This window comes from Nelusetta ayraudi, unplaced genomic scaffold (assembly GCF_046127955.1).
Source record: "Nelusetta ayraudi isolate G7.1 ecotype Tasmania unplaced genomic scaffold, CSIRO-AGI_Nayr_v1 ptg000008l, whole genome shotgun sequence".
In the NCBI taxonomy this organism is placed as follows: domain Eukaryota; kingdom Metazoa; phylum Chordata; class Actinopteri; order Tetraodontiformes; family Monacanthidae; genus Nelusetta; species Nelusetta ayraudi.
In genome coordinates this window covers 1,622,834-1,643,050 of record NW_027466058.1, presented here as the reverse complement: position 1 = coordinate 1,643,050, position 20,217 = coordinate 1,622,834, and the positions used below count along the sequence as shown (strand labels likewise).

The window sequence follows — 20,217 nt, the reverse complement described above, 5'->3', positions numbered from 1 at the left end:
GGTGGGAGGGGGGAGGGGCCAGGGCTGATTGACAACCGGCGCCCTACAGGTGGGGAAGAAGAGGAGAGGAGAGGCAGAGGGAGGAGAGAGGGGAGGGCGAGTGAGCACGAGGAGAGAGGAAGGAGGCGGCGGCAGCAGCAGCAGCAGTCCGGCTCTCTGACACACACACACACACACACACACACACACACACACACACACGCGCGCGCACACGCACACACACACACACACACACACACACACACACACACACACGCACGCACACACACACACGCACACATACACACACACAAATACACACAAACACACACTTCTTCCTCTCCCCCTTTTTCCTCCTACCTGGGAGAGATTCCGCCTTCCCTCCGTCCCTCCATCCCTCTCCTCCTCCCCCACCCCCCCTGCGGGCAGGCGAGCCGACCGAGCAGCACCACTGTCTCCAGCGCCGCTGCACCTTCACAGCTGCACCACGATGAGCCAGTGCAGGAAGAGGTGCAAGAGGCAGCTCACCAAGGTGGCTCGCTACTTCTACCACTTCCTCATGGGGACGCTCACCCAAGGTAGGCTGCCACACAAACTTTCGCCCCCCCAGCCGCCAGAGGGGCTTTTTGGCTTTCCTGAGAAGTGGAGCGGAGTTGCACAGAGGCGTTTTTTGTTTCGTTCGCTGACTTTGGAAGTCCAGGATTTGGACTCCTTGGTGTGTTTTTTTTTTTTTAGCCTGAAAGACGTCAGGAAAGACTCTTTCCCTGTTGGAACAGATTAACACTGCTTTTTTTTTTTTTTTTTTTTTAAATAGTCTGAGCCTGTGTGTGTGTGCTTGTGTGTGAAAGGAGAGAATGCAGCGATTGTGAGTGCAACCGATTGATCTCCGCCGGAGGAGCACATGAAACGGCGGCACATCAAAAAGCCTTAAACGCTGCGGTCATTATCCTCTGTTTAAAGCACCTTCATGTGCATCCTGCACACTGTGCATTTACGTGGGCTGGCTGCGCCCGCCGGGGGCCGTTTGGACCACTTTTTGCCTCAGTTCTGACAGAAAAGTGAGAGTCAGGATGAGCTCCTCCTCTCTGTCTGTCTGTCTGTCTGTCTGTCTGTCTGTCTGGCTGGCTGCCTTTTGACCCCCCTGTTCATCACTTTGCGCCGCTCCTGGTGCTCCCCCCCCGTGCCTCCAGCAGTCAGACTGATTGCCCCTGTGGAAGCTTGTGACATTCCACCTCCATTGAGAATCTCTCAGCGGGTGAAAGGCACACACACACACACGCACACACACACACACACACACAGCCCTTCAGCCAGCTCCCAGTGTGACATCAACTCCTCCTCCTCCTCCTCCTCCTCCTCTTCCTTTTCGCAGAAACACACACACTTTTTCCCCCCGCCATGCTTAACTGTGCCGTGAGCTTAGAAAAAAAAAAGTTCTTACTGCTCCAACTGTTTTTTTTGTTTTTTTCTTCCCGTCAGAGGGTTTATTTCCTCTCTCATCACGAGGTCTGAGAAGTGTCCGTGCCTCCAAAAACGCCCTCCGCTGCAGGAGCCTATTGACAGCCTGCTGCCAAGCTTTTACAGCCTTTTTTCATCCTTTCTTTTTTATCCTTGTGAGTGATATTGAGCAGCAGCAGCAGCAGCAGCAGCAGCAGCAGCAGCAGCAGCGAAGCCTTCGGGGAGACGCCACAAAGTGGGCCGGTTGCATTGAATCCCCTGCGGCTGATCCTCGGAAAGGCTGGGATAAAGCAGTGTTTAGATGACCTTGTCAATACAGCAACGCGTGAATGCTAATTTGACATCCGCGCCGCTCGTCTCCACCTCGGCGGCTTTTTTTTCTTCTCTCCCCTCTCCCCCAGCGTTATCTCTTCAGACGCCGACATCTGCGCGCCTTTGTGCCACCGCTCTTTAAGCAGCGGTTGGAGAAGAGCGTGCGCTGGTTTGATAGCCTTTTCAATGTGGGAAACAACCACAGGTGCTAAATGAAGATTTTATTGGGCTCCAATTTCCTTCATAAAGAAAAAAAAATCTTCGTAGTTGCTGCATTAATAGTGGGGTTCTCATCGTTGGGACCAGTTTGAACTTGCCTCATGCGTTGCCTGTATTCAGTGTCAGAGTTCTTTATTAATCTTCTGGTCCTTCTCCAATTAACATTCCTATTACTGATGTGGGATTCATACTGTACTACATGTTATGCTACTTCCGTGTTTGACGACCCATCCTGGAACCTCCAGCAGATCCCAGGGTGTCTTCTGCTTTTGATGTTCTGGCCCATTGGGAATGTGTCAACCTCAAAATAAGACCTGACAGTCGCTTTTGTATCCACAAGATCAGTGATGGAGTGTCTGAGGAGGAGAATGGAGCAGCCCCCTCGATTGTCGTCCTTATCGGGGTCTGCAACCTTTTTAAGCACAAACCCAACAAGACAGTAGCATAAATCTAAGTGACCAGATAAGAAGAAGAAAAATTCTTCCCTGTTTAAAATCTTCCCAGTCGGCAGTTTTCTCTTCCTGCAGTGACAGCATGGCCAACGCGCTCAGCCACTCGTGGGTCACGGTGTTTTTTCCTTTTTTTTTTTCTTTTTTTTTTTAGCTTTTTCTGTGAAAAGTTTTGAAGCACCTCAAAGTTCAAGGGCAGCTCTCGGCTCGTGCTGCGGTCACGGGTTGCGCTGAGGAGGATTTTCAGTTTCTGAAAAGCCCGCAGCACCATGACAGGCTTTTCGTTTCATCCCGACTCTGCTCTGTCTTCACCTCTCCTCCGTTCGTTCCATTCAGCGCTGGACAGGTCTTCGGGGTGTTGCCCGGGCCTCCTCCTTCACGGTTGCACTCTTCAAGCCTGTCCCGCCAAAGTAAAGTGCCGCTGATGCAGTGGCTCGCGAGCGTCCCTTTGCATTGTGACCTGGCAAAAATCCATTTCACTTTCATCATCCGAAGATCCGCAGCACATTTAAAAAATATGGTTCATCTTTTTATGCGTAATCACATTTATTGAGAGTCCTAAATTTCTTATATATGCATCTTGTCTGGATTGGTGACAAAGTGATATTTTTTCATATGATGTTCTTTATATGTGACGAAAAAGATGTAATTAAGAATATGCAATAGTCCGACTGTTTATCCCGCTGGGTCCGATCACTATCACATTGCCAACAGCTACAACAAGCATTCAGCAAATTCCCTAATCAGCTTTTCCAACACAGTGTTTACTTTAGCATCTAATCACACTGCTAATAAATTGCATGCTAACGTCACTAAAATTATCTTGAGCTGCAATTTCATACTGATCAAAATATTCATTATTGCATTTTCAAGCTTAGTTGGGATGTTTAAAGTAAAGCCAGTGCAGAAACTCGACTTTCCCTCGGTTTTTATGTCACAAGGGACACAGATTGTCGAGATATGACAACATTCCAGTGCATCACAAAAAAGTTAAGCATTTTTTTGTGTGTCCGCATTTGTTTGTTGAGGAGCTCTAAAAGCGGGTGGGAGTAATTGAGTAATTTTCTGATTCTATTAACTCCTATGAATACTAATCACCTGCTGCTCCAGTTTCCCACACCAACAACGCTTGATGGTATTTTGTATGAGAAAACAGCATGTGCAACAGGTAGATGTTGGACAACAGAATCAGTTCAACTTCGAGTGACTACAATCAACCCGGTAATACAAAACTTCCTCGCAGTCTCACTTAATACTCAGGGCCGTTCAACCTTTTCATTTATTCAGTTAATCTGGACTTTCTCTGATGATGTGGTCGACCATGAGCTTGGGGAATGCAACTTCCTTCCAAGTTGTTATGAAGTGCGGTGTAGCCTCAGGCTGCTGGACTCAATATCCTCAGTGAAAAAGTTTCCTTTCCCCGACGTTGGTAATATCAACCGTCTTCTGCAGCCAGCTTCTGCGTGGTACCTGAGGACTGGACCAGTGAGGCCGAATTTAGCCTTAACGGCCCTGGAACAGGTTCCTCACTCTCACGCTCCTGAGGTGCTCCTCTCCTGCTCTTTTTGGCTGTGGAGTAGACCTGGAGTGTTTCATGTTGAACATCACTGGATGTCTGCCTTTGTGGTAGGTTGCTGTGGTCGTCTGTGTAACTTGGCTGCGACCCCATGTGTCCTCCCAGCACAGTTGAGTCTCAGCTCCTTGGTGGATTTCCCTGCAGCTGGCTGCACACTTTGCACTTTGGTCGACCCTCTATTCTCTGTGTTCTGCTTCCTGGTACCCTTGTAGCCATGGGGCTGTGTGTCTGTGTTAGAGTGTGTGTGTGTGTGTGTGTGTGTGTGTGTGTGTGTGTGTGTGTGTCGCCCTCTCTAGAGCCTCACTTATGGGCATCTTGTTGTACAACTTTCCCATCCAGGACCTGTCTGTCATGCCGTCCGTTATCTGACTGTCTCTGTGGGCTTCCTCCATCGTTGTTTTCAGGCCCTCCTCTCCATGGAGGGCACTCCTGCCTCCTCCCTGCAGTGTGCACCCTTAATCTTCCACACGGGCACGTCAGGGATCCTGTTGCGGCGGCACGGACATAATGAATATTTCGTCCTTCCAGTTGGACGGAAAAAAAAAATTGCAATTGCAATTTTTGTAACTGAAATCCAAAGAAATGGTTTATCTAACTCTCAGCTGTGTGCACTTAGTAATCTGGAGCTACTTAAAGGTCCAGTGTGTCAATGTTGGTAGAATCTAATGATGAGAAAGTATAAGAACAGAGCAGATTCACCTCCAGGGCTATTGCCCACTTCATTACTTTAATTTTAAATGCAAACATAGTATTTATTATTACAATTACCTGGTTTTAGCAACATACCAACTAATTAAAAACACATTCTATTTGTTAAGTTAAGCCACTTTATGCCAGTAGACCATGCTTTAAAATGTCTAATTCTAATCTGTGATGGAGGAATCTGTTTTCTTCTTCCCGCTTCATACGTAAAAACACGCATGCACACGCAGACACACAGGAAAACAACCACTGTGGTCCGAGAAGGAAACAAACACTTCCAAGTCTGACGTTTTCTCCTGCACAACGAGCCAACAAGCGTCTCGACAGCTCGTCAGACTAGCTGCATCGTCTCAAGGCCCCTTTACCATCTCCCCTCCATGAAGTATTTATTAAAAACATTGTGCTCATACTGCGTCTGAGTATGTGTGTGTGTGTGTGCGCGCTCACACCCATCCCTAAGTTTACTCAGAGACAAGTTACCATGACTACTGGCTTCTCTGTACCAGAGACGGAGGGAGGGGGATGGAGAGGGGCGGGCGGGAGAGAGAGAGAGAGAGAGAGAGAGAGAGAGAGAGAGTGTTTGCGTTTCACTGCAAGGTGAGTGAGCGAGCGAGCGCTGAACTGTATAATGACTGCGCTTCATTGGGATTTCATCAAAGCCATTCAGAGTTTGGTATTTCGGTACTGTGGCATTTTTGGGGGGGGGATTGGGGGGCCGCCAGTTGAGGCGCTGAGGGAGTTGCCATTTAAACCACAGAGCGGCAGAATTCACCCTGCTGTCAAAACCGCTTTTGTTTTCTTAGCAGTGATTAATGCGAAAACAAAAAAGGGCAGCCGCATGAAATTAGGAATGAAAACAAAATCAGCGCTCCTCTATTACCCCAGTGGATGGGAGTCGGGGGACGTCCTAAATGAATCTTATTCCCCGCCGTGGAGCCCGAACACCACACGGCGCGTTCGTGTCGCATCGATCAACCCGGGCCGTAATCGCATTCCCCTGCCTGTCCAGAACCGAATCGGCGGCCGCGGGCCTAATTGTGTTTGGTTGTAGCCCCCGTTGCCTGGCGTTTGCATGCGCGCATCACTGATGGCGGTCGTTTTCGGTGGCCCGCTAATTAGCTCGTTTCATTAGCCTCCGCAGGAAGTGAGGGCCAGGCCAGGTCGCCGTGTCCTCATCTCCTCTGCGGCTGCCCCGGGGCCGAGCACACGCGCGTCGATTTAACCCTAATGGCAGAGTCGGCTCTGTTTGCCGCAATTAAGACGTATTAAACACAGGTCGCCAGGCCCGCGCGCATTGCATGCGCTGTGCGGACACATCAAGCTAGGACAAGCAGTCCAGGATGCTTGGGTTGTGTTGGGCCGAGCCTCTGTGAATGGCCCGCGAGCTCTATCGATCCGTCCTTTAACGCCGCTCTTATCAAGCGTTAACAGTTCAAGCTGACAGCGTCCCCGTCTCCTTTGTGCGCCCTCGCCTGCAGCCGTATCTCTTACCAGCGCAGTGCCGGCACCCTCGATGCGTCAGATAAGAGAGTAGCTGTCGCTCAGTGTTTCTGAGCACAAGATAAGGTGAACGTTAGAAGCATGTGATGCCAAATTTACCTCACTCAAGTGTTTTCCAGCAGTGAAATGTAACATCTGGCCCGTCGACCAAGTCCGCAGAGGTGAGAAAAGTCTAAATGTAGTTAAAAAATAAAAGAATGAGCATCACTTTCCCTTGCAAAATCCCCTCAACTTCTAATACACTCCTTTGATCAATATCTCCTCCCTAAAGCTCAACCTCTTTGGCAGAGACATAAAAAGTAGCAATTAATGCAGCTCATTATGCAGCGTAATCAATACGGTCTAATATAATAATTATCTCGGGACGAAGTTAATGTTCTGGAGTTGTTCTGCTGCCGTGTCACTGCACAATGTGAACAGACCAGGGGCCATTTGTTGAAGGGTTTGACGTTTTTCTAGATTAACGGGGCTGTTGGTTGACTTTTAGTCGTCCTACGGTGGTTAATGAGAATTGCTGCATTCTGATTAATAACCAGTCAGCCCCCACCCCACCTCCCGCTGTGTCTCTATGGACTTGTGCGCTCACACACACAGCAGCAGCCCAGACTAGATTTCCTGTGAAAACACACACACTGTCCGACTGTCAGTCAGAGACCCGCACGCCGCGTTTCAGGTTTCAGGTTTCAGGTGCACCTTTCAGAGCGGATTCTCCTTGCGGCTCGCTCGAGCTGCGACCAAAGAGATTCTGTTATCGACCCCTCATCCATGAATAAAGACACACTGCGGCCAAATCCTTCACCGCTTGCGGAGCTTAGCGTGTGTTTACTTCTGATTTGTTTGGCTGAAACACTGCGGTTGTTTAATCGCCGCTCCCAGCTTTTCCTGCGCGCTCGCTGCGCTAATTGTTTCCCAGCAGTTCAAACCTCCGTCGTATCGTATCGGCTTTTGCTGTTCTGATGCTCTCTCATGAAAGCTAGACGAGGGCGGAATCCCACAGCTGCGGCACTGTTGACTTGTCTTTGAATTCACGTTCTTCCTACCTGTAGTTTTCCAAGTTTGACTCGCTCCCTTTTTCCCTTTGAAAAACTTTATCCCGCACCACCCGTTACACTTCTGCGCCTTTTTTTTTGGACGTGAAACTCGCATTAGGCGTCGGCTATAAAATGCGTCTGCGCTGTGACACAAACTGCCCCGTGGCGCTGAGTCCCAGGCTTCTCCCGGGGTCTCTGAGCTTGTGTTTGTCTGTTTTTATTTGCATATGCAGCAGCGAGCCCAGTCGCAGTATGAGGTAATAGCTCTCGCAGCTGGAAGGGAATTGTTCGCCGCATAAGGATAAGTTAACGCTGTGCCGGGGCCCCTCTCGCTTGTGTGCCTTACCACGGGGGCGGCGTGGCTCATATTAATGCACAAAAGGCAATATGAAAACACGGCGGGACGCTGAGACGGGGCCTCAGGTTTGGGTCGGTAATGACTGGCAGCGCATGGGCGGCGACACGTTCGGTTTCATTTGCAAGGGTTTACCCCACTTCATTTTTAGCGAATGGTCGGGGCTGAGCCGCCACAGGCTGGTTTTCTTTCAGCCAAAAAGCAGATTTCTAGAAGGAGGAACGGCCACGTGCTACCACTCCGCTCGCTTCCACTTCCAGAGTTGCGCCGCTTTGGTTGCCAGACGTGTACAGATTCTCACTTTAATTAGCTCTTACCTCGGGCTGATCGCTCGCGTCACTTTCTGTTTTTTGACGGCGACACCTCCTGACTGGTGCGTTCGCAGTCGCGTTGGGGGAAAAGGAAAAAAAAAAAAAAAGGCAAAGAATGAAAATAAACCCATGTAGGAGCTTAAGGTTGCAGCCCACGAATTACAGAAGATTCCCTTCAGAAGATCTATATTTAAACGTTACTCTTTTAGTCCCGCCGCCCGCTTTGCGAACAATTACTGGCGCCCCAGATCAAGTTATTAAAGGAAAAGCGACAGTTGGTTTGTAGTTATTTGCGCGTTTCTTGAACGCTGACTAATCCCCCCGCGTATCTGTTGCTTCCTTCTTTTCCACGCATCGTTTTCCCCTGGCGTCTGTCCCACTGTTTTATCCTTAATCTGCTTCCTGCTGTCCGCGCCTTCCCCCACTTGCTCTGCCCATCAGGTGCTCCTCAGTCTGTGTCAATGCGGCATTTTGACTCCTGATATCCTGCGGCTGCGGCCGCGTCAAACAGGTCGCCTGCTCGCCGTCTCCGCCCGCCTGTCACGCGTCCTCTAGGTGGATGTCGAGGGAGATACAAGAGGCTGGGAATTGATTTGATTTAAGATTCGGCCTGAGGCGAGGACTTGCTACGTAGCGACCGGCTGAGACGTGGCGGCGTTCGTGTCATCCCTCATCTCCTTCCGAGAGCAGCGTCAGTGGCCTGTCGCTCTTGAGCCGCCTGTGGGTTAATGCGGTTTGCCAGGAAGGATTTTATTTGGAATCGCTGCTTTTATTGAAGCCCGGCTCTCCCCCGCTGGGGCCTCGCCTCTTGTAACGCTAACCTCTGGTCCTCATAATCCACCCGCCCCACCCCCACCACCCCAGCTCCGCCCTCCTTTCACTTTTCCCTCTTTCTGTGTCCTCCTAACCTTTCTGCCCCTCCCAGCGAGAGAGATGTGAGACTTCACCTTCATCAATCATGTGTATACACACACAGACACAGACACAGACACAGACCTAGCACGTGCTAAAAATATACCCCTATTAGTAGCAATCTGAGTGTGGAGGAGGCTTGAGAGGGGGAAAAGTAAGTGTGACTGGTTGCGGGGGGGTACGTGTGAAGAACAAGACGGGGAGAAGGACGGTTTTGTGTGCGTGGAATGTGTTTGAGTCGGTGAAGCTTTTCAACACAAAAAAAATTGCAGTCGTTAAGGTCGCGCAGAGGAGAACTCGAAGCAGGCACGGCCGTTAAGCTCACTGATGCTCAGCTGTGACCATGGCAATTTCCCTTGTGGATCAATAAGTCTAAGTTCAAACTGCTTTCTTGTTCGGTAATGAGTAGAACTGTATTTATTTTATTTTTTTTGTGAGAGCCAGGCATCACTTTAAATACCTTTAGCCAGAGGGGCTTAAGCAGAGGAGTTTTCTGTTATTTTATTCATGCCTTTACAGAGTCTGCGTTGGAGTTCCTGTCTTCCTGTCTCAAACACAACATGATATGAAAGGCCAGCTCTATTTAATTTAAACGATTAATAATAAACAATTATTTGTATTGGATATTTTTAGCATTTTTATCCAGCCGCAGTTGTTTACCAAAGTTTTTTTTTGCAGGCTTTGCTTTCTTAAAATGCCAAATGTTGAATTACGGTTGTTAGGAGCTGTTGCATCACACCGCTCAGGCTACACACTGTGTGTGTTTCTATTTCCACGCTGAAATCTGTTGAAGCAAGCAAACGGCTCAGCGCCTCTGCCCATGGTGCTGAAACATAACTTCCAGCACCTCAAGGTCACCAGCTTGTCAACTCGTCTCTCTGTATACGTTTTCCATATATTGAAGAGTGGAGCTGTGGTGCTCTGATTAGACTTTCTTTCCCCCTCTATGTACAAAATGTGCAGCGCTAGCAATTTGCCAGGTAATAGGCTGTGGCGCCCGTCGCTTTGTCAAACTTCCCATTATAATGTATATCAAAGTCACAGAGGTGCTATAGCACATAAATGGATTCACATGCGAGATGTGCTATGAGGGGAAATAAAAAGAAAAATCAAGTCAAGTTAATGTACTGTGGTATATGATAGCGCTGCAACAGCCAATGCATCATTGCCCAAGTCTCGACATTAACATGAGCGCCGTCTTCCGGCACGCTGACAAGTCTCCTCCAAACACATGAAGTCATGTGAAGTTGTATTGGCCCCGATTTAAAATTCACAGGATTTAATTTACACCTTAATGACTTGTCCTTAATTTTTCAGTTTTCAGGGGAAATTTTTAGGAGTATTTTGATCAATAATTAATTTTCTAATCAGACCTTCCCAGCCGGCCCCTTCGTCATTAAAGGCCAAGTAACTAACTGGGAGTGTATTTTCCATTCTTCTTTGACAAGTTCCCTTGGCAGGTGGATAAATTTACTGCTAAGTATAGCTATCAGAGTAGTGAATAAATCTGGGCTAACTATAGCTATTAAACGCCTCGGGGAGCTCTCACTTCCACTGGTGCTGTTGCATAAATGGCAGCATTCATGTATGTATGTATGTATGTGTGCTATTGTTATAGGAGAATTCATAGTGACTTACTAACCACTTGCGTGTACATAGACTGCAGTTAAACTCAGGTTGTGAGGGGCAAACCTTGCGTATGATGTTGTTTGTGTTTTTTAACACAGTATGCCAGAAGTGGCTATTGGCTAGACGCTCAATCTCCCATAATGAAGTGGACCAATCAGTTTTGTTAATGTTGCCAGGGCGCAAGTGCTTGTGGTTTCCTACATTTTGCAGAACTGTGGCTAGTTACTGTGCACTGCAGTGTTTAATGTAACTCCTGCCAATGAATAAAGTGGAAACATTGTTTCTGCAGAGAAAACTGCAGCCACGACAACAACAGCGCTAAATCTCCTTAGCGTCAGCCACTGTTTACAACCTGTGCTAACAACTTCTCCCTGGTAGCGGCCCGTCCTCACAGTCAGCATTCCAGTATGCTCATAAACTCAGATTTTCTGAGTTAATGACCTGTTATGTCACCAGGAAATCAAGTGAAAATGGTGCATTATACCATTCAGAAGCCCATTGGTCTGTTTTTCTTCTGTTGTCAGTACCATCATCAGCGTCATCTACCTTTACGACCGTTGTTTCGCTTTCTTTTTCATATGCAAACAAGACGTGCGCTGTCAGTCAGACATGGACGAACAATGCCTCAACAACAAATGTCTCACAAATGGAAACACTGTCAGCTCATCATTCATAACGATGAGGGAAATGAAGTCCACTTTCAGACCTCTGGCCTCTTTAGCCGTAAAGGAAGCTGATTAGTTTGGGAATTCAAAATTAAGATTGGCGCTTACTGTTGGAGCTTAGTTGAAATTTGAGAGATCCCGCTGCCATTCAGTGTCACATGTTTAACAGTCAAGTTTGAAGTGTTTCTGTATTTTCACGACACAGTCGTCGTGGCCCTGGTGAGGTGATGGGGGTGATAAGAGGACGTAGCATGAAGGAAGAATAATGGGTTCTCTGCGGCCAGGGTTGTCATTTATAAGTATGCATAAAAATAAAATCTGAGTGGCACTAATTTCACTAACTGGCCAGAGATGTAAAGGTCAACCGTCTGGAATGCGCTCCGTTGTTGCTGGAAAGCTGTGATATGCATCGCTTCATTGCTTCAACACTTCATCGCTTTATCGCTGTCTCCCACTGGAGACTTAAATATAGACGCTAGCTAAGGTGCAATCGCGCCGTAAACATGCTAATGGCTAATGCTGGGAATTTTAACACCTAACCTCGGGGAGAGTGACTTGCTTACGCTTTATTTTTTGACACTCTGCCAGCGGCTTCATTTTTAAGCCCAGGAGGCTGCTTCTTGGATTCATTCCATCCCTCTTCCCCATTCCTTTCTTCACCCGTGCACCTTTCACTCCGCGTCACGCTGCGCACGTCGGGCAGCGGCGGAGAGCTACAAAGAAAGGACGAGGACGATCGGTCGGTCGAGCCTATTCATGTGGGAGAGCAGTGGCCGCAGTTGCTAAAAGTCTGACGGTCCCCAGCAGGGACGGGGGCTGTCGGTATCACTCAGCCATCCAGGCATGAGGACACCAGACCTCGGACCGGGGTGGCCTTGAAACAATATAGCAGTGACCTCTGGTCGGCACCATGTAGGTGGAGCAGTAGAAGGAGGAGAGGCAGGGAGAGAGAGAGAGAGAGAGTGAAAAGGAATTCAGTGGAGTGACAGATGAGAAGGAGGTGAGGGTTCTTGATAGAAATGTGTAATACATAAAAGATGGCAAAGAGTTGAAGTTTTTCTGGAGGGAACGCAGTCGCGTGCAGCCACAAGGAGAGGAAGCTGCTGCAACACCGGCAAAGACAAAATGATGGCATACGAAATAAGAAAAAGCGTTCAGTCTTTAAAAAAACGTTTATTTTGCCTTTTTTATACATATTTTAATCCCCATCATTGTTAAATACACAGATTCGCTTTCATCTTTTTGCTGGTCATGGCTGTTTTTCCCTCTAGCTGAGAATTCTGTCTTTCTATTTGTGCAAAAACTGCTTCAGTATCACATTTTCACTTGATTTCTTATTAAAGGCATTTCACTGATAAGCGATTCATGATAAACAAAGTACATGATTCGAAATTAAATAAAATACTCTGTTTATTTATAAATGTGAAATATTTATATAATAAATAAATAATACATTTAGTGATAATCATTTTTTTTTTTTCTTTGGTAAGCCAACCTGCACCACTGTACAAAATACATCTCTGGACATGGTTTTACGGCTAAAAGCAAATGATGCCCTGAAGGCTGAACAAGATTCGCTATTTTATTTTGAGTAAGCCGAAGGCCTGGATGGAAGAAAAGAAAAAATAATAATAATAGTGATGAATAAATACTGATGATGAAATATCTCTCCTCCTGCTGAGACTTCATCACCACGGCTGCCGACAACTGACATTGCTCAACCATTTTCCTCTCTCTATTACTGTCAAGGTGTCGCCCGTCAACTTGACGTCTGTCAGCTGTCAAGCGCGCTTGTGCGAGTGGCGTGTGCGTACGCGTGAGTGTGCGTGCGCTTCTCGGCGGGCGTCTGAGCGTCACACTCAGCGAATGACAGCGGCGTCGTGGCGGCGGCAGGTTTACGATAAACAGCAGACAAAAGGGACGGCAGAAGGCTTTTACATCTCCTGCATAAAGACATTAATACCTTTTTAGATAGGCAGCATCATTTGACCTTGTTTCAAGTAGAAATGGGAATGACAGCTTCCACCTGCAGAAGATGCCTAAAATTAAATTACTTTGCTTTTATTGAACAGAATGTTGTTTTTTCTCCAGAAACATCACTTTAAATGTTTCAAGATGTGCAAAGATTTTGCCCTCGAGACGCTTGTGTTCTGAGCCAGGCTCGCCTCCTTTGGCAGTTAATCTTGTGCTTTGATATGTCTAGATGGCTCCAATGGCCCCTGACTTTAAACATATAAAAATATGCTTATGCTTTTCAACAAGCACCTTTGCCCGGCTGCTGCTTAGTCATGACGTTGTCTTCCAGGGACAAATCTCAACACATGGAAAATGAGAAGATAGTGCACCATGGGTCTGACTTCAGCACCTTAAGTCAGTTGTTTTTCTAGTGTACCTTGAGATAATGTCAGATAATTACCCAATTTCACCTTATTGGAAAATAATATTAACAATCCATTGTAGAGTGACAGTGCTTTAAAAGGAATGTGAGCCTATTTTCCTCCATCAGCTATCAGCTTTGTGTGCATCTAAACAGGCCCCATTTCACACTGAATGAGTGTCCATGTTAAGCCACTGTATTGTCATTATTAGACTAAAAAGTGTCATTTCATATTATTTTTCGTTGGTGCTGTGCCGCCATGGTATTTATTCAATGTAAAAAATGTGCCGTGGCTCCACATCGTGGCCGCCACGCCCGCTGTTTGCTCCTCCTCATTTTTCTGGTTGTTTCAGAGTGGCGTCACACGCTCCCCTCCCGGTGCACTGTGATGCTATCGGTCGGGTTCTCTCCCTCCTTCCTGCGGCCCCCCTCCTGTTCCGTCAGCTGCTCCGTCTCCTGGCCTGCATGATGTCAGTCTGCCCCCCCCCCCCGTTTTTATCTCTCTATCGGAGCCCAGCCTTCCTGCGCGTGTACGCTTTTGTATGCTACAACGAGCACAAGCGCACACACATGCACACACAGTGGCACGGCGTGTGATCTCATCGGTTACCACCTCCGGATCTCTAACTCTGATTCCACTCCAGCTATTTATAGCCGCGGAGGCTCACTCCACACTGTGTGACACGTCATGACCCGAGTTGCTGCCTGCCTTTGTGGAAAAGGAGCGCGTGGCACTTGAAAGAAATTGGAGGTGTGTGTTTTGTGTGTGTGTGTCTGTCTGTGTTGAACTCTTGGTGCAGTTCACCAGGTGTCTGTTGCAAGGCTTTTGCTGATGGTTTGCTTGTGTGCACTTGTTCTCTTTTTATTTCAGTTTTTTTAAACGCACGTTAGAAATTGCTTTGATTTTCCCCTGACATTGATCCCTTGCAAGCACTAGAAAAATGAGTCCGTCAAAACAGTTTCTAGTGCAGATTAGACTGATTGTATTCACAGTTAGTCTAAGTTATCTGAACACCACAGTAAACTGCAGACTGTGTGGGGGATTTTTCTCTCTCCTTGGGTTTGCTGTTCAAGGTATTGAAACGTTTCCGTCTGAATTTTCTCTCTCTGCTTTTGCTTTTGGAACTCGTGAGCAGAGTTTTGCACCCCTGGCTCTCAGAGATGCCTTTAATATTCGCCACCACCCACCATTTGTCCTTGAACACTGTTTACAATCAGGTCTGTGGACTATTATGAGCTATAAAAAAATTCTATTTAGAAGACGTCTTCCGGCAGGCATATATGTGAAGGTCTTTTCTTTCTTTGTTCGCTGCACGCAGTCTATTGCAGCACATCTCAATAGGTCGGAAGGATACAGTGATCTGGCACGCTGTTTGCTTTAGAAAAACAACAACAACAACAACAACAACAACAACAACAACAAGCAAAAGAAGGATGGAGGAAGGAGAGACCTTTACAGAGGTAACCAAGTGGCTGCCACTGACAAATTGGTGATTAACTACTGGCTGAAATCTCCTTTTTTATTGGGTGAATTGTCCCATTTAAACATGCTTATTATAAAATGCAGTTTACACCGGCAGGAGACAGGGAAAAACACAGACAGCTGAGCGTGGGGCACGGGTGAACAGCCAGTGGAACCAACAATGTAGAGGAGTGAAAACTAGTAAACATCGCCGACCACAATCAGGACTGATCGGATCATTTTGCTCAAGGCAATAATTGTTTTAACCTCTCCGGAAATAGAACGTCTCTTCAGACAATTATCCTGGAGGAGGTGTGTGTGTGTGTGTGGGTGTGCGTGTGGGTGTGCGTGTGGGTGTGTGTGTGTCATGCAGAGCACTAATGGATGCCACAACCTGAATGGTCGGGATAATGAGATGTGGCACAACCTAAAGGTCTGTCGTAGTATCAGAGGGACACCAGAGCACAGGCCTAATTGTGTGTATGTGTGTGTGTGTGTGTGTGTGTGTGTGTATCTGTGTGTGTATCTGTGTGTGTGCGTGCGTGTGCATGCGTGTGTGTGTGTGGGTGTGTGTGTGTGTGTGTGTGTGTGTGTATCGACTGCAGTACAAGAGGGGATACGGAAATATCTGTCATAGACAATTCTTTCCAGAACATCGTGCAGAGTGAAATATATAGTGAAGGTGAGCGTGTGTGTGTGTGTGTGTGCGTGTGTGTGTGTGTGTGCGTGCGTGCGTGTGTTTGGGTTCTTGGCTTCCCTGGGAATTGATGCTATTGCATTGTGTCCATGACAACCGGACTCTCTCTCCCTCTCTCTCTCTCTCTCTCTCTCTCTCTCGGTGTCAATCTATTCCTCACTCGCTCCCTTTGGTGACAGTTGACAGGTTTAACACAACAGGGTGTTTGACTCTGCCTGAGACGACTGCAGCCCCTCCCTTCCATCTCCTCTCCTCCTCTCCTCTCAGGCTGTACGTTCTCTTCGGGTGTTATGGTTGAGGGCTGATCGCTCACACTCCAACCATGGCAGAGGACCTCGTCGACGTTTAGCGTCATTCAGTGCCGGCGCTTGTATCGCACATCGTTGGCTTGCAAGCTCAAGATCCGTCCTATTGCGCAATTATGAAGTGTGGTTAAATTGGAACTGTCGCCTCACAGCAAGACGGTTTAGTTCGATTCCAACACGGTGCCTTTGTGTGGGGAAATGTTGCGAGTTCTCCTGCTTCCCGCCGCAGTCCAAAGACACGCAGGCTAACTGGCAGCGCTAAACTGGCCGTAGGTACTTCTGGGATAGACTCCAGCAACAGCAACACCACGGACCCTGAGTGCAGCAATATTGAACTTTATTTACTTGAAGTGATTGAAGTGATCAGTGGGTGTCTGGCCAGTTTCTCTCTGTGACCTCATGTCAGCATCTTCCTACCTTTAGGTTTTATTAGGATCCCCATTAGCATGGCAAAACCAGCTATTTTTCCTAGGGTCCTCATTCATCATGCAAAAAAAAAACCCTTCTTAGTAATACATGTACCACAAAGCATCAAACCATCCAACTGCGAACACAGTGCAGAGTTGTTTTCCTCACCGTGTGCCCTCGCAGCGCATCCTCTCCCTGCCGCTGACAGAACAACGGTGCTCTGGTGTCATTTGAGTCACTCGCGCCTCCTGATTGGCTTCTGAATCGGCCCTCACCTCGAGCTCGCTCGCCACGTCCCGAGTCGACGTCCGCTGAGACCCGGCAACAATACGTCTTCCAAACGGGGCTGCTGCGATTCGATCAATACGATTAAAGATGAATTCAGCAGGGCCCTCCTCCTCCTCCTCTTCCTCCTCCTCTTCCTTACCGCTGTGTTCTTTTGAAGGTTGTCCCGTTCGACGTTCTGCACAAGGTCTTTCTGCTTTTGTCTCCGGCTCAAAGGGAGCACGTGCCTGTTAACTTCTTAGCTCGTCCTGCCAGCCACCAGAGGGCCCCGGCTGCATGCCAGGGGTGCACGCCGCCGAGGTGCCGCTGATGAGATGGACGTGTCGCAGACTTGGCAACGGCTCAGAAAACTGCGCCGCCCGTGACCTTATCAGTTAAGTGAAGGTGAACATTTGAAAGTCGCGTGGTGAGAAAAAAATAATGTTTTATCACTCTATGTAGATGTTTTTTTTTAGAAGAGGTGTGGGGCTAAAGCTGAAAAGTAAAGGACAAAGAGCGCGCATGTTCAGACTTAAATCCACACTGACCTCATGTGGAGGCTGATTGAAGTTGCACCTTTTTCACCAACTTCAATGTGGTGGGTCGCCTCATGAAAACAGGATTTTCTTTTTTCCTCTGTGCAGAACATCGTGCACACATTGCTCTTGTTGTCTTTTGTGGAAGAAGTCAAGCCCACCCCATGTTTATTATTTTGTGATTCTCTTTCTTCTCTCGGAGTTTGCTGGTCTCACGCCCCTCGCAACCTCTCTTCCTTATTCTCTTTCTTCTCCCCCCAACATGTTCTGATAGCCATCCAGAGCCATGCAGCACCTGCAGTGTGAAATTCAAAGTTTTTCTTATTCAGAATTCAGACCGTGGCATGAATAAAACATTGTTTACTCCCAACTCTGTAACAAATGCTGCAAAAAATAAATAAATAAAGGAATACATAAATTGGGAGTACTTGTCAAGGCATATTCTGGCCATTTTTCCATATTATTGCAAAGTCTACAGACAGCTGTGGTACTCTTAAATAAAGACCTGCATGTTGTTTCATCAGGAAGCTGTTCCACAAGTCATTGTCCCCGGTGGCGCAACGACAAGTAAATGCAAGAGAATAGTTAATAAGACACACTGTCAGCGTAGAAATTACTCATAAGTGACCAACACTAAGGTCTCATTCAAGCTGGATGAATAGTTCACAGATCGCTGGCTGCTGTCTGCAAACCTCGACAATGGTGGCTAACACGAGGGAAAAACAAACAGGGCGCTTATCGAGACAGGTGGTGCACGGTGACGTGCACTGAGTGTGTTTTGGCGCTGCAAGAAGCACTCGGACCAAAGGTGGAAGAGGGAAGGTGTGGAAAAGGTTGGCGAGAGCAAGAAAAGAAGGGAGGAAGAACTGGAAGTAGTAGAGATGAAAATATTGTGCGTCTCTTTGGGAGTGACCGGGGTGAGGAGTGTCAGGAATGCATCAGAGGTCAGAGGTGCATCAGAGATGAAGCCAGAGAGTCCAGACTGGCCAGGATATGCCTGGGTAGAAGGATGCTGAAGCTGGAAAAACACCTGGGAGGAGATTGAAAGATACATTTAGAGAAGCCCACATGACAGGTGGCAACACCAGAGGGGAACAGCAATATTCAGATCAATTAAAGTGGGCATTAAACATGTGGAAAGTTTCCTAGAGTCGCTATGTAAAAAACAAACAAGTGAGTCGCATTGAATGGAAAATAATCAACAATGGTGGTGAAGCGACGGCGCGAACCCTTTCCTACCTGCGCGACGCGACGCCCACAGAGGGAGGGGGAACAAGTCCGCGCCCTCCTCCGTCTGTGACCTATTGTGGCCAAAACCATTTTGAGCCGTGATGGTCGTCCCTCACCTGTCCCGCTGATGTCTCTTTTCAAGTCGGTCCTTGTGAGCAGCTCTGAGGAGAGCACGGGGGGGTTGTACGCTCTCATCCTCTTGTCGCTGTTGCCGCTCTCCTACTGGCTGTTCCACAGGAAAGGTGAGTGGCAGGGACTTTCCCTTTAAACCCGTCGGTTGCTCTAACGCTGATATGAATTGATAAATGTCAGTTTGCACGACTTGATAGCGTGGCTCTCTTGTTGTGTGTGAAGGAGAGAATATGTGGGTTTTCTGAGAAAATTTTCTATCATTTCTATCAATTATGTCATTATAAAATCATTGTGCTTTTTACTGACATACTGATGTGACTGTCAGAAATTCAAAGTCACTGGGATCATGTGGTAATAGTTCATTGATAACAGTTGAAAGTAAATGATTAATGATTAACTCCATCCATCCAAAACAATCCCGTGTCCTTGTACATATTGTGATGATGAGGAAAGTACTAAAACATGTATGACTAGTCACTTCAGTTAGCATACATGTAGTCATTCAAGATATTGCTTTAGGGCTTTTAAGAGAATTGCAAGTTGCATACTTAAGGCAAAATGTTTCATTTTTAACTGAGAATGAAAAACTAGAATAAGAAAAAAAACAAAGAAAGAATATTACACATTATTCCATCCCGATATGATGTATATTTCTGAAAGTGCAGTCTTTGATCTTTGCCCCGTTCTGCCCACTAGATGTCCCACTCTAGCTGAGACAGAATCCTTATTAGTCCTTAAAGAAAAAAAAGGGCTTTTCCACTTCACTTGTTTCATTTCTCGCCTGGTATTATACCTGTATTGATCGTCTGCGTGGCAGCAGGACTCACCGTGTGACATGGAAACCAGGGACAACGCGTTGGCCCAGGCGCCCGCCTCATCTCTGATCACAAACGTTGCCTCGTAAGTTCGTCCCCTGACGACGGCGCAGTGTCAGGTGAAATTACTGCCAGAGACAGCTGCAGAGTGAGCTCGACCTCATGAATCCTAACAATCTCCAGCTTCACCATATTCCCAGAGAGCATTTCCATAGTATGACCTCTGTGTGTGTGTGTGTGTGCGTGTTTTTTGGTAGATGTGTATTTGGAGGACATTTGACGAGAAAACCCACAACACAAGAAGGACATTTTGTACCGTGCATGCACGTGCATAAAAAGTTGCTGTTTCGTCAGCACGCTCTGTCAGGTCCCACGAGAGCACAAATCGATAGTTATATTTTCCTATTAGCACGTTCTGTTGATAGAGACAATAACAAGCAGGGATCGATGCAAGATGCGACCGCTGAGGACCAACGGCGTTTGATTTTAAAGACTCATCATAGTGGAAGATCCATTTTTCATGGGAGAAACTCAAAGGAGGCACAAAGTCAATCCAAAATCTTTATCCCAAGGTTTCGGCTCACGGTCTGAAAATATCACAGCTACTCTTTAATTTCCAGTGTGTAAGATTTATGGTAATATACGCTGTTGCTCATAAAATTGTGACTTTTTTTTTTTTATCTGTCTTTTATAGCACCAAACAAATTTTATGCATGAATTCATTTCCCCAGGGTAACTTGTCCAAAATGATGACTGAGCCCTTTAAATAAGGATAAACTCATCATTGTGTCTGAAACCCACCCAGGCCATTTATATGTACTTAACAGCGTATCTCCTTTCATGGACGTTACCCTGTTTCTAAAACAAACAGCTGCTCAGTCATGTCAACACAT

The 20,217-nt window shown here is 47.2% G+C and overlaps 1 protein-coding gene across 3 annotated transcripts in view; it reads left to right on the top strand.

Moving 5' to 3' along the window:
* Positions 1-20,217, top strand: part of LOC142883591 (A-type potassium channel modulatory protein KCNIP2) — a 79,031-nt gene that overhangs the window by 34,524 nt on the left and 24,290 nt on the right. The window contains exon 1 of one of the 3 annotated variants that reach the window (XM_076018590.1): positions 153-557. The exons of the other annotated variants lie outside the window; for them this stretch is intronic. Coding sequence (XP_075874705.1) covers positions 470-557 — 88 coding nt within the window. The 5' untranslated portion in view covers positions 153-469. Of the gene's footprint in view, positions 1-152; positions 558-20,217 lie in introns of those variants that run through there. 3 annotated transcript variants of the gene reach the window in all.